The 13310-nt window shown below is 43.6% G+C and overlaps 1 protein-coding gene across 1 annotated transcript in view; it reads right to left on the reverse strand.

Annotated features, from left to right (window-relative positions):
• The window catches only part of jcada (junctional cadherin 5 associated a), an 86634-nt gene that overhangs the window by 14215 nt on the left and 59109 nt on the right, over positions 1–13310 (reverse strand). Inside the window, exon 2 of the mRNA XM_028804341.2 lies at positions 5857–6248. Coding sequence (XP_028660174.1) covers positions 5857–6155 — 299 coding nt within the window. The 5' untranslated portion in view covers positions 6156–6248. The remainder of the gene's footprint in view (positions 1–5856; positions 6249–13310) is intronic.

Below are 13310 nucleotides of genomic sequence, written 5' to 3' on the forward strand. Positions count from 1 at the left end.
TAATCTTTGTCTTGAGAAAATACCTCCAGATAGACAATGTTTTTAGTGAAAACTTCAACTCTTGCCTTCAGTTGCTGATGTGTTTCACTTGCACATTGTTGAGCTGTGGCGTTTGCTTTGTTTCGATGTTGTGTCTCTTCATCTGTGTCATTAGCACAGTCTTTGTTGCACAGTGGCGTTCGCTGCCCACTGTTCTTTCGTAGTAAGAAGTGAGGTGTGTGCAAGCTTCACAAAAATTTAAAGGTGCATGCATGCGCCATCTAGTGGCTGTGGTGGAGCGTGAGCAGAGCAGACTACTCCATACACACACAGGTTTTTCATTTATATACTCTACATTGCCCAAAGTATTGGGACGCCTGCCTTTACACACACACATGAACTTTAATGACATCCCGTTCTTAATACTTAGGCTTTAATATGGAGTGGGCCCACCCTTTGCAGCTCTAACAGCTTCAACTCTTCTAGGAAGGCTTTCCACAAGATGTAGGAGTGTGATGATGGGGATTTGTGACCAGGAGAGCATTTGTGAGGTCAGGCACTGATGTTGGACAAGAAGGCCTTTGCTTGCTTGCAGTCTCCGCTCTCATTCATCCCAAAGGTGTTCTGTCGGGTTGAGGCCAGTCTTCCACACCAAACTCGCTCATCCATTTCTTTATAGACCTTGCTTTGTGCACAGGTGCCTGTGCAGTCATGTTGGAACAGGAAGGGGCCATCCCTAAACTGAAATTGTCCAAAATAGCTTTGTATGCTGAAGCATTAAGAGTTCCTTTCATTAGAACTAAGGGGCCAAGAACAACCCCTGAAAAACACCATAATCCCCCCCTCCACTAAACTTCATACTTGGTACAATGCAGTCAGGCAAGGACCGCCAAGCCCAGACTTGTTCATCGGATTGCGTGATTGGTCACTCCAGAGGACACGTCTCCACAGCTCTAGAGTCCAGTGGCGGTGGGCTTTACACCACTGCATCCGACGCTTTGCATTGCACTTGGTGGTGTCAGGCTGCTCGGCCATGCTAACCCATTCCATGAAGCTCTATCTACGCTGCACTGTTATTGAGCTAATCTGGAGGTCTGTAGCTATTGACTCTGCAGAAAGTTGTCGACTTTTTCACACTGTGCCCCTCAACATGCGCTGTCCCCACTCTGTGATTTTACGTTGCTGTTGTTCCCATTTGCTTCCACTTTGTTATAATACCACTGACAGTTGACCATGGAATATTTAGTAGTGAGGAAATTTCACAAATGGGCTTATTGAACAGGTGGCATCCTATCACGGTACCACACTTGAATTCCCTGAGCCCCTGAGAGCGACCCATTGTTTCACAAATGTTTGTAGAAGCCATCTGCATGTCTAGGGGCTTGAGTTTATACACCTGTGGCCATCGAAGTGACTGGAACACCTGAATTCAATGATCTGGGGGGGGTCCAAATACTTTTCGCAATATAGTGTACAGTAATCCCCTGCCTATCGCGGAAGTTACGTTCCAGACCCAGCAGCGATAGGTAAAAATTAGGGTTGACGTCCGCGCAATGCTTTCCTTCCCGAAGCATATCCAGGAGTTTTATCTTCTCCTGAATGGTCAAGGTCTTCCTCTGGCACTTAGGCTCACTACTACCAGAAGGCTTAGAAGATGCAGGACGCTTCGGAACCATCGTAGGGCTTAAAACAAAACGAAAAGTTCACAAAAACTGTGCTCACAACAATCGGACCACAAGCAAGGTATGCGATATGCAGAGAACTGAGATGCGTCGGGGACCCACGCTCGCTGTTCTTATGAGATTACACCACGTTAGCAGCAGCCAATCAGAGCGCAAGAGAATGAAAATCCCGCTCTGATTGGTTGAGTCTCCTCTTTCACCCAATAACGGGCCTTGTAAGAAATCATCTGGGTACTGTAACACGAAACTCTTTGTCTACCGTAGTGACTGCTGAAAACCGTATGCTTTGTTATGAATTGGCTGCAAAGTACACTACAGGTAGGATGTTCTTATTGAATTTTTCCACGATATAGCGGGGGCGTGATAGATGAACTGCGATACAGAGGGGGATCACTGTATGTCTAAAGCTCTTACTTAATTTAGCTTGTCTAGTTATATATAGCGGCACGGTGGCGCAGTGGGTAGCACTGCTGCCTCGCAGTTGGGAGACCTGGGGACCTGGGTTCGCTTCCTGGGTCCTCCCTGCGTGGAGTTTGCATGTTCTCCCCGTGTCTGCATGGGTTTCCTCCCACAGTCCAAAGACATGCTAGTTAGGTGGATTGGCGATTCTAAATTGGCCCTAGTGTGTGCTTGGTGTGTCCTGTGGTGGGTTGGCACCCTGCCTGGGATTGGTTCCTGCCTTGCGCCCTGTGTTGGCTGGGATTGGCTCCGGCAGACCCCCGTGACCCTGTGTTCGGATTCAGCGGGTTGGAAAATGGATGGATAGTTATATATACTTTACAATCAGCCTTATTTATTTAAGTAAGAGACTTTAGTATCGTGGGCAGAATGGTAGAGCAGCGGTAGCACTGCTGCCTTGCAGTAAGGAGACCAGGGTTGGTGTTCAGGGTCTCCTTATGTCTATGCCAGTTTGCTCTTTTTTTCTCCCCACAGTTTAAAGACATGCAGTTTAGGTGAATTGACGATCTTACAATGGCCTCTTTGTCTGCGTGTGTGTAGATTTCAGTAGATTGGTGACACTAAATTGTCTCTAGTGTGTGTTTGCTCTGTGATGGACCGACACTCTGTCCAGGGTTTGTTCCTGCCTTGCGTCCTATGGTAGCTGTGATAGCTTCAGCACCCTCGGCGACCCTGTTCAGGACTAAACGGGTTAGGAAGTGATTGACTTTATTATCGCTACCTTTAGTACAATAATTAGTATGATTATACTAATTACACGCGTGACTCAACTTTTACATCCTAACCCACCGCTGTTACTTCAGGTGTGCGCCAGGGCTCTGTCCTGGGAACCCTCCTCTTCATTGTTTAACTCCTTCCCCTCAGCAATATCTTTTGTAAATATAACATTAGCACCCAGCTCTATCTCACTAGCAAACCTACTTTTTCCTTTACACCCTCCTCACTTATTGATTGCATAGCAGAAATTAAATCCTGGTTTTCTTCAAATTTTCTTAAATTAAATAACAAGTGACAAAACTGAGGTTCTCCTCACTGGTACAAAATCAACATTATCCAAAACTGATCATGTTTCCTTTGTTATTGATAATTCCTCTGTCTCCTCTTTCCCACAGGTTAAGAGTCTGGGTGTCATCCTTGACAGTACTTTATGTTTTAAGTTCCAGGTCAATAACATCTCCCGGTCTGCCATATTTCCACCTGTGTAACATTAATCGTATTCTCCCCGACACCACTGCTATTCTTGTTCATAGCCTGGTTACTTCTCGTTTGGATTATTGTAATTCCCTCTTCTTTGGTCTTTCTCGCTTATAAGCTTCAACTGGTCTGGAATTCAGCTGCCCGCATCATTACTAGAACTCCTCTCTATTCACCATATCACTCCTGTCTTGCAGCAGCTTCATTGGCTTCCAGTTAAGTTCAAAATTTAATTCAAAATTCTCCTGTTAACATTCAAGGCTCTCCACAACCTTGCCCCTCCATATCTGTCTGACCTCCTCCATGTTGCCATTCCCTCCCGCACCCTTAGATCTTCTTCCTCCATCCATTTGACTGTCCCCGTCATCCATCTTACCACCATGGGGAGCAGAGTATTCAGTTGCTCTGCTCCCCAGCTCTGGAACTCACTACCACCTGAGCTTGGAAACATTGAATCATTCTCACTTTTAAAATCAAAACTTAAAACTCATTTGTTTAAGACTGCTTTTTCTCTTTGACTACAATTGCTGTCTGATTTTAAATTTTGTATTTTTAGTTTTGTTTATAATGTGTGTTTTATCTATTGCTCGGTGTCCTTGAGTGTTTCGAAAGGTGCCTATGAATAAATAAAATGTATTATTATTATTATTGGTTATAATTTAATTTTATTTATCAATAACAGAATATAGGCAAAAAGTAACAGACATGGCTATCTCTTCCTTCAAATCCCAGACACGTATAATGTGAAGCTGTGGAGACTCTGAAATGGAGTCGATCAAAGCTCAAATTCGCCACTTTACCTGCTCAAAGCCTACTTAACAGCAATTTCTAATAGATAAATAGATAGATAGATGGATAGATATGAAAGGCACTATATAATAGATAGATAGATAGATAGATAGATATAGATAGATCGATAGATAAGGCACTATATGATAGATAGATAGATAGATAGATAGATAGATAGATAGATAGATAGATAGATAGATAGATAGATAGATAGATAGATAAGGCACTAAATGATAGATAGATAGATAGATAGATAGATAGATAGATAGATAGATAGATAGATAGATAGATAGATAGATAGATAGATAAGGTACTATATGATAGATAGATAGATAGATAGATAGATAGATAGATAGATAGATAGATAGATAGATAGATAGATAGATAGATAGATAGATAGATAGATAGATACTTTATTAATCCCAAGGGGAAATTCACATAATCCAGCAGCAGCATACTGATAAAGAACAATATTAAATTAAAGAGTGTTAACAATGCAGGTATAACAGAGAGACAATAACTTTGGATAATTTTAACGTTTACCCCCCCGGGTGGAATTGAAGAGTCGGATAGTGTGGGGGAGGAACAATCTCCTGTCTGTCAGTGGAGCAGGACAGTGACAGGTGGAGATGATCCTGTTCAGTGGATGCCGTGGATTCTCCATGATTGACAGGAGTCTGCTTAGCGCCCGTCTCTCTGCCACGGATGTCAAGCTGTCCAGCTCCGTGCCTACAATAGAGCCTGCCTTCCTCACCAGTTTGTCCACGCGTGAGGCATCCCTCTTCTTTATGCTGCCTCCCTAGCACACCACTGCGTAGAAGAGGGCGCTCGCCACAACCGTCTGATAGAACATCTGCGGCATCTTATTGCAGATGTTGAAGGACGCCAGCCTTCTAAGGAAGTATAGTCGGCTCTGTCCTTTCTTACACAGAGCATCAGTATTGGCAGTCCAGTCTAATTTATCATCCAGCTGCACTCCCAGGTATTTATAGTCACGGGTATAACAAAGACGCTCTATATGTGCCTGACCCGACACAGATTCACGCGGAGGCATGTATAAAATAAACCAAATATTTATTTTTCTCTTTACCTGTGGGCGCACATCTTCCCCGTGTCCCACAAGCAATACACAGTCCCAAGTACCAACACACACAATACAGCACTCTTTCTCTTCCTCCACCACTCCTCCCTGGCAACCTTGTCGTCCTCCTCCCCCCAGTTCTGGCCCTAGGAGTGGTGGCTGCTGGCCCTTCTTATAGTTCACCTGGAAGTGCTCCAGATGCTTCATTGCCGTGTTCCGGCTGCACTTCCGGGTGTGGAGAATACGTTGCCCATACTAGCTCAGAAGTCCCAGCTGCAGCACCCCCTGGCGGTGCCTGCAGGACCCAACAGGGCTGCACCCAATTTCAATTCCAATGGAGCCCTGTGGGAAACCGAGGCACCGCTCCAACCCAGGGGGGCGGTCATCTAGCGTCCAAGGGGAAGTATTGCACCGTCCAGGGCTGCTCCCCCTGAATATAGAGTGCAGGGGCGTCCCAGCTGGGCATGGACCCCGGCGGTCTGCCACACGGGGTAATCTGAAAAGAACCAACGGTTCCATACGCTGAGAGTGTACAGTATGAGGTTTCCACCTATAACTGCGGTAAATACTCTGCACCCATAAAAATTTGTTCTGCTGTTCAACCAAGTTAAGAGATTTGTTAGGACGAAAATGTGGAGGCGAGATAAAAATTTCTTAGAAAAGAAAATGTACCTTGTACGTGTTGTGTGAAAATCGCCCGGCGGCCGCGCGTCACCTTGGTTACCGCTGCCAGCTTTTCTCCTTTGGTTGATTTCTTTGCTTTCATTGTCACTGAAATATCCTTTAGCTGGTACTTGTCTGCTGCAGCCGTAGACCCCTGTGTCTGTTTCATACCCATTTGCTGTTCCATGACTGGTCCTGTTCTCTTTGATTTCATGGTGGTAATCAGCATATCGGCTCTCGTTTGATGAAGCAGCAGTTCTGGGCACTTTGTAGCCATGAGAAATCAGCAGATCCTCCACGCTATACATGGTGGGTGTTTTGTATTTTCCTTTTTTTTTCTGTGAGCATATACTAGGCACTGCAGCTTCTGCCACAGTAAAACAATACAGAAGAAGCCATCACTGAAAAATATTGAAGAAAAATAAAAAAGTAAGGCAATGTCCAACTGACTCTTGCTAATATTATGTCATGCATAGAATAACAGATTTTGTTCAAGTGCAAAACAATATACAATCTCCACAATTGAAACTTTGCTGTTCATGGCAGTATTGGCGACTCCGACAGTTTAAAGCAGTGTTTCCCAACCCTTTTTCTCCTGTGGTGGCACACATGTAACCAAAAACATCCCAAAGGCACACCACTGTCCTACTAACCACAGACACATTATATCTCATTAACGTCCTCAACTGCCCCAAGGGGCGAGACTACTGGAGAAGCCAGTAACAAAAGCAGCTCTGATATCAACGTTCGTAGATGCGGCACTTAGTGAGCACGTTGGTGGCATCTCCCAGCTACGGCGTCCCTTTGTCTGCCCCTTTCAATGCCCAGTATCCACCAGGTCTGGGAGGCATACTGGCGACCACACACCCAGGCAGAAGGACTCTAGCAGCCAGGAGATGCGTCCGAAGTGCTGTGTCTGCAACATAGTGATCAAGGAGCTACATTAACGGCAACTTCTCCAGGTGGTCCTGTCCTCCTCAGACAGGTCCCTGTCTCTTAGCTTCACATTATACATGTCTGGGATTTGAAGGAAGAGATAGCCAGGTCTCTTACTTGTGTTTCTGAATGGATGAACAGTAATTTTCTCAAACTAAATAAGGAAAAAACAGAACTTTATAGTGATTGGCAAAAATGGACATAATGAGGGTATTAGAAATAATCTTGATCCATTACGATCAAAGGTAAAGAATTTAGGGGTAATTATTGACTCAGACCTCAATTTTAAATCACATATTAATCAGATTACTAGGAGAGCATTTTTTCACTTAAGAAATATAGCAAAAGTTAGACCTCTTATAACTCTGTAAGATGCTGAGAAATGAGTTCACGCTTTTGTTTTTAATCGGCTGGATTACTGTGACGCACACCTCTCAGGACGACCCAATAAAAGACATCAATCAGTTACAACGAGTGCAGAAGGCAGCTGCCAGAATCTTAACTAGGAAAAGAAAATCTGAGCACATCACCCCAGTCTTAGCGTCGTTACACTGGTTACCTGTGTCATTTAGAATTGACATTAAAATTCTGCTTATATTTTACAAAGCCTTAAATAATCTGCTCCATCTTATATTTCAGAATGTCTGTCACCTTACACTCCAAATCGTAACCTTCTGCTGTTATGCACCTCAAAATTGGAATAGCTGACCGATAGAAAGTCCCCAGGCTAATACAGTGGAGCACTTTAAAAAACTGCTAAAACTTGTTATTTTGACATGGCTTTCTCATAGCTTCATTTTAGTTTAATCCTGATATTCTGTATGTGCATTTAATTATCATTATCATTCCTGGTGGCTCTGAAATCTGTACTAACCCCTACTTTCTCTGGGGCTGACTGGTTTCATGGCCTTGGAACCCCTGCAGATTTTGTTTTTTTGTTTTTTTCTCCAGCTGTCTGGAGCTGATTTTTTGGTTTTTCTGTCCTCCCTGGCCATCGGACCTTACTTTTATTCTATGTTAATTAGTATTGCCTAATTTTATTTCTGTATTTTGTCACTTTTCTCTTTCTTCATCCTGTAAAGCACTTTGAGCGACATCTTTTGTATGAAAATGTGCTATAGAAATAAATGTTGTTGTTGTTGTTGCCTCGACCACCCGTGGACCTTGTCCCTCTCAGGCTCAGACCGAAGTGCGCTATCTATAATTTCCACAGCACAGCCGGTTAACTCTCGTGGCTCAGCACTCTAAGGTTTCCACAGGGGTTTTTAAGCATTTGACTCCTCAGTTAATAATTTCCAGCTTTCCTACCCTAGTGGAAGTGGCTGAGTGTTGTTTTGTTGGTTTGGTATTGATGATTGCTCTTCTATTTGTAGCTGAGAAGTTTATCGTGAGTTGAACTGTGCTTTAACAGTTTGCTGATTGTGGAAGCCAAAAATACGCTGAAGGGTCTCACCTTAAATGAAGGCTGAAGGAGTCAAAGGATAGGCAAACAGAGTAATGAGGTTTATTGCAATAAACGATTACACGGACTCAACCCAATTAAGCCAAACTGAGCTGAGCCCCGAACAGGCCAAAAATCATCCATCCATCCATCCATTTTCCAACCCGCTGAATCCGAACACAGGGTCACGGGGGTCTGCTGGAGCCAATCCCAGCCAACACAGGGCACAAGGCAGGAACCAATCCCGGGCAGGGTGCCAACCCACCGCAGGGCCAAAAATCACAGTTTATATAATCATTTCTTATCATCTTGACCTCGTTTGAAACAATGCCTTTGCTGTCTATTCTGACTCACTACTCCAGTTGGCTTCTTATGGGCCTTTCTTGGCCACCAATATTTTCTGCTTCTCGTCATTCAATACTGTTTTCTGCTTCCCTCATTTCTTAGCCGACCTTCAAACAACCGGTGTTCCCCCTGTTCCCCCTTCTCTTGTCCTCGGACAGTTTCTGTACATCATTCTCTTCCTGCTCTGTCTTTCCGAGTTACTCAATATTGGTGGTTTTGGTCTGAGCTTAACTAAAAAAGAAATATGGCAAATGCCTTTATTTAACTATTTGCTTGACATATCTTATTCACACTAAGTTTAATGCTTATAGAAGCTCTTAATTACTTTTATGTCTATTTATTTTCCATATGATCTACCGCCATGATGAAAAGGCGTGCTCAAAATCCTGTAAATGACCAAAGCCAGAAAAAACAACCAAGGCCCAATATGTAACGAAAACTTAGAAATGTCACAAGTTCCGACTAAAGTTCTTTCTGAAACTAGCATAGAGTTTTTGGTGTTAATCCAAAATATCGGACAACATTCATAACAATAATAATAATAGCAAAAATAATAATGATAATATATTTTATTTATATGGGACCTTTCCCATGCTCAAGGTGCTTAATATTAATACATTTTATTTATAGTGTTCAACCATCTTAAATATCGGTGACCTGCTGGCATCAAACTACACAGCTTCCAGTTAGAAATATCCTTGTTGCTAATGGCAACAAATGCACAATGGTGGTATCTGTGGGCGCCAAAATGGTAGCGAAAGTGGCAAACAAAAATGGTAGCCAAAAATACAAACAAAATAAAAATAGAAAATAACAACAACAAGCATTTCCAAAAGAGACAAAACTCTATATCCACTGTGGACCACCAGGGGGCGTACCGCTCCCCAATCCCCAACACAGACAGACCGAGACACCAGATCAACAAAGCACACGTTTTATTCAGGTGGGGAAGCGTTTTTCTTTTGCTCCCCACTTCACAGCACAGTACAAAAGCACCAACTAATATAACAGGTGGCACAGTGGTAGTGCTGCTGCTGCTTTGCAGTAAGGAGACTGTGGAAGATTGTTGGTTCGCTTCCTGGGTCCTCCCTGTGTGGAGAGCGCTTTGAGTAGTGAGAAAAGCGCTATATAAATGTAATGAATTATTATTATTAACACGCAGTTCTTTTCTTCCTCTCTCTTTGTCTTCTTCACCTCTACTCCTCCTCATAAGCTTTGTCCTCCGCCTCCCTGACTGATGCTGAAGCGGCTCCTTCCATAGTGCACTGGGAAGTGCTCCAGGTGTTTTTTGACCTTCTTCCAGCTGCCCCAAAGGGTTCAGCTGTAGCTGCAGCACCCCCTGGCGGTCACCCATGGAGCCCAACAGGGCTGCTCCAAACTACAACTCCCGGCATGCCCTGCGGTGATCCATGGTGCAGTAGCAACCCAGGGGGGCTGCCTTCTAGCATCTCAGGGAGGACATTGCCCCAAAGAGATTCTCTGCCTTAGTCCTTCCACCCACCCGGGTATTGGTCCTGGCAATCCGTCATATCACCTTAATACGAGAACCGAGGGTGTGTCTCTCTGCTTACTATGTATGTGTCTGCCATCCTAACTGATGGCACATTACAAACAAATCAATGTAGACCTCAGCGTTGACATCTGAAGTGCTCTCTGTTATATGCCATTTGGTATGGGATTCGTAAAAGTACAGTTAATATTTTTACTGCGCCATCTATTGGAATGACAAATGAAATGCATTTTATCACTACAAATGTTTGTCATATGCCATCTGCTGGAATAATTACTGCAATGTATTTTATTACTATAAATCAGTGTGTTTCAACAAGTGTCACAGTGGTGCATCATGAGAGCTACCCAGGTGTGCAGTGGAAATTGTAGTGTAGCTTATTTAGGTCTGAACCTGAGAGGGACAAGCTCCCAAGGTGGTCGAGATCCATCTGAGGAGGACAGGAGTACCTGAAGAGGAGGCCATAAAAGAAGCTCTGCAATTGCTATGTTACAGGCACAGCACTTAGAACACTTGGGATGCGTCTCCTGGCTGTTAGAGTCCATCTTAGTTTTAGTGATTGGCAATAATGGATACAATGAGGCTATTAGAAACAAACTGGATGCATTAGGATTAAAAGTCAAGACGGAGGTAAAAAGCTTAGGGGTAACTGTTGACTGTAATCTGAATTTTAAATCGCATATTCATCAGACCATTAGGACAGCATTTTTTCACTTAAGAAACATAGCAAAAGTTGTAGCGAGGCTACATAGTTAGTGTTGTAAAATGTCAGTACTGACTGCGTCTCGTTTCCATTGTCCCGTTTGCTGTTTATGTGTGTGTATCAGTAAATGCCGTCCCCCGATGATGGAAGAAGACCACAGCCTCTAACCTGGAAAACACCTGTTCACTATTAATCAATTACAGCCGTCACAGGACTATTTAAGCAATCAGAGAGGAGAAGGAGAGGGGAGAAGAGGAAGAGAAGGAGACTTTTTGACTTTGACTTTTTCATTTTCATTTTCACGACCACGAGCCATCTTTACCTGCAGCATTCCACATCGCGCATTTTCATCCCGTTTGTTTGTCAATCCGCCGGATTTACCTCCATACCCTCATCACGAGAGACCCCGGGGTTGGACTTCATCATCCACCACGTACCAAGGATTCACGGTGAGGCTGTTCCATTTTGTTCCGGGAAAATCAAATGACTCATTTATCATTAATTCAGTCAACCGTATTCAGGACAGTTTTTATAACCGGACTCAAGTTCACGATCATTTCCATATCTCATTCATTTTTTGTTATTCGTGTTGTTTGTTATATGTTACAGGGGCAAGGGAGGGTTTTGTTGTATTTATATATGGTGGTGTCTCGTTGTTGATGTGGTGGTGGGATATTTATATTTTATATGTTTCTTTCTGGGCGGCATGGTGGCGCAGTGGGTAGCGCTGCTGCCTCGCAGTTGGGAGATCTGGGGACCTGGGTTTGATTCCTGGGTCCTCCCTGCGTGGAGTTTGCATGTTCTCCCCGTGTCTGCGTGGGTTTCCTCCGGGCGCTCCGGTTTCCTCCCACAGTCCAAAGACATGCAGGTTAGGTGGATTGGCGATTCTAAATTGGCCCTCGTGTGTGCTGGGTGTGTTTGTGTGTGTCCTGTGGTGGGTTGGCACCATGCCCGGGATTGTTTCCTGCCTTGTGCCCTGTGTTGGCTGGGATTGGCTCCAGCAGACCCCCGTGACCCTGTGTTCGGATTCAGCGGGTTGGAAAATGCATGGATGGATGGATGTTTCTTTCTATTTTTGTATTTGTCTTGTTGTTTCATTTAATACATTTTAATCAGTATAATTTTACATGTCTGCTTTTGTGAGTTTATATTTACACCGTCGATTGTGGGGAAAAGTGTACTTTGTTAGAGGTACGGCTTGATAGTTAGATTCATTCTCAGTAAATTATCCAGGCCACAGGTCTTGGGGGTGTAGCTGCCGGCTGGGTAAGGGGTCGGCCGTTACAAAGTTAGACCTCTTATATCATTGAAAGATGCCGAGAAATTAGTTCACGCGTTTGTTTTCAGTCGACTAGATTACTGTAACGCTCTCCTCTAAGGACGACCCAAAAAAAGACATCAATCGATTTCAACGAGTGCAGAATGCAGCTGCTAGAATCCTAACTAGGAAAAGAAAATCCGAGCACATCTCTCCAGTTTTGATGTCACTACACTGGTTACCTGTGTCATTCAGGATTGACTTTAAAATTCTGCTTATGTTTTATAAAGCCTTAAATAATCTCGCCCCATCTTATATATCGGAATGTCTGACATCTTATATTCCAAATTGTAACTGAGTGTCTCCTTAGAATTCCAAGAGCAAAACTTAAAAGAAGTGGTGAGGCGGGCGGCCTTCTGCTGTTATGCACCTAAAATCTGGAATAGCCTGCCAGTAGGAATTCGCCAGGCTAATACAGTGGAGCACTTTAAAAAACTACTGAAAACACATTATTTTAACATGGCTTTCTCATAACTTCACTTTAATGTAATCCTGATACTCTGTATATCCAATTCATTACAATAACTATTCATGGTGGCTCTAAAATCCATACTAACCCCTACTCTCTTCCGTTTCTTTTTCCGGTTTCTTTGCGGTGGCGGCTTGCGCCACCACCATCTACTCAAAGCATCATGATGTTCCAACATTGATGGATTAAAAGCCAGAAGTCTGTATGACCGTCATCATCAAGTCCCTCCGTGAGAACCCTAAACACAAAGAGGACTATTTCATTTATGTTAGGTAGAATGCCCAGAGGGGACTGGGTGGTCTCGTGGCCTGGAACCCCTGCAGATTTTATTTTTTTCTCCAGCCGTCTGGAGTTTTTTTTTTTGTTCTGTCCCCCCTGGCTATTGAACCTTACTCTTATTCTATGTTAACTAATGGTGTCTAATTTTAATTTCTTACTTTGTCTTTTATTTTTCTTCATTATGTAAAGCACTTTGAGCTACTTTTTGTATGAAAATGTGCTATAGAAATGTTGTTGTTATCTGCCTGGGTGTGTGGTCACCAGTAAGCCTCACAGAGCTGGTGGATAGTAGACATACGAGTTGTCATCTGAGGCAGAGAGCGGCTGGCAAAGGGACAAAGCAGCTGGAAGTGCAAATGAGTGGACCTGCAAATCCGATTATCAGGGCTTTTTTTGTTACTGGCTTCTTCAGCAGTCCCCTCACTTCGGACAGTTGAGGACGTGTATGAGATATAATGTGTT

Source organism: Erpetoichthys calabaricus, chromosome 6, assembly GCF_900747795.2.
Source record: "Erpetoichthys calabaricus chromosome 6, fErpCal1.3, whole genome shotgun sequence".
Lineage (NCBI taxonomy): Eukaryota > Metazoa > Chordata > Cladistia > Polypteriformes > Polypteridae > Erpetoichthys > Erpetoichthys calabaricus.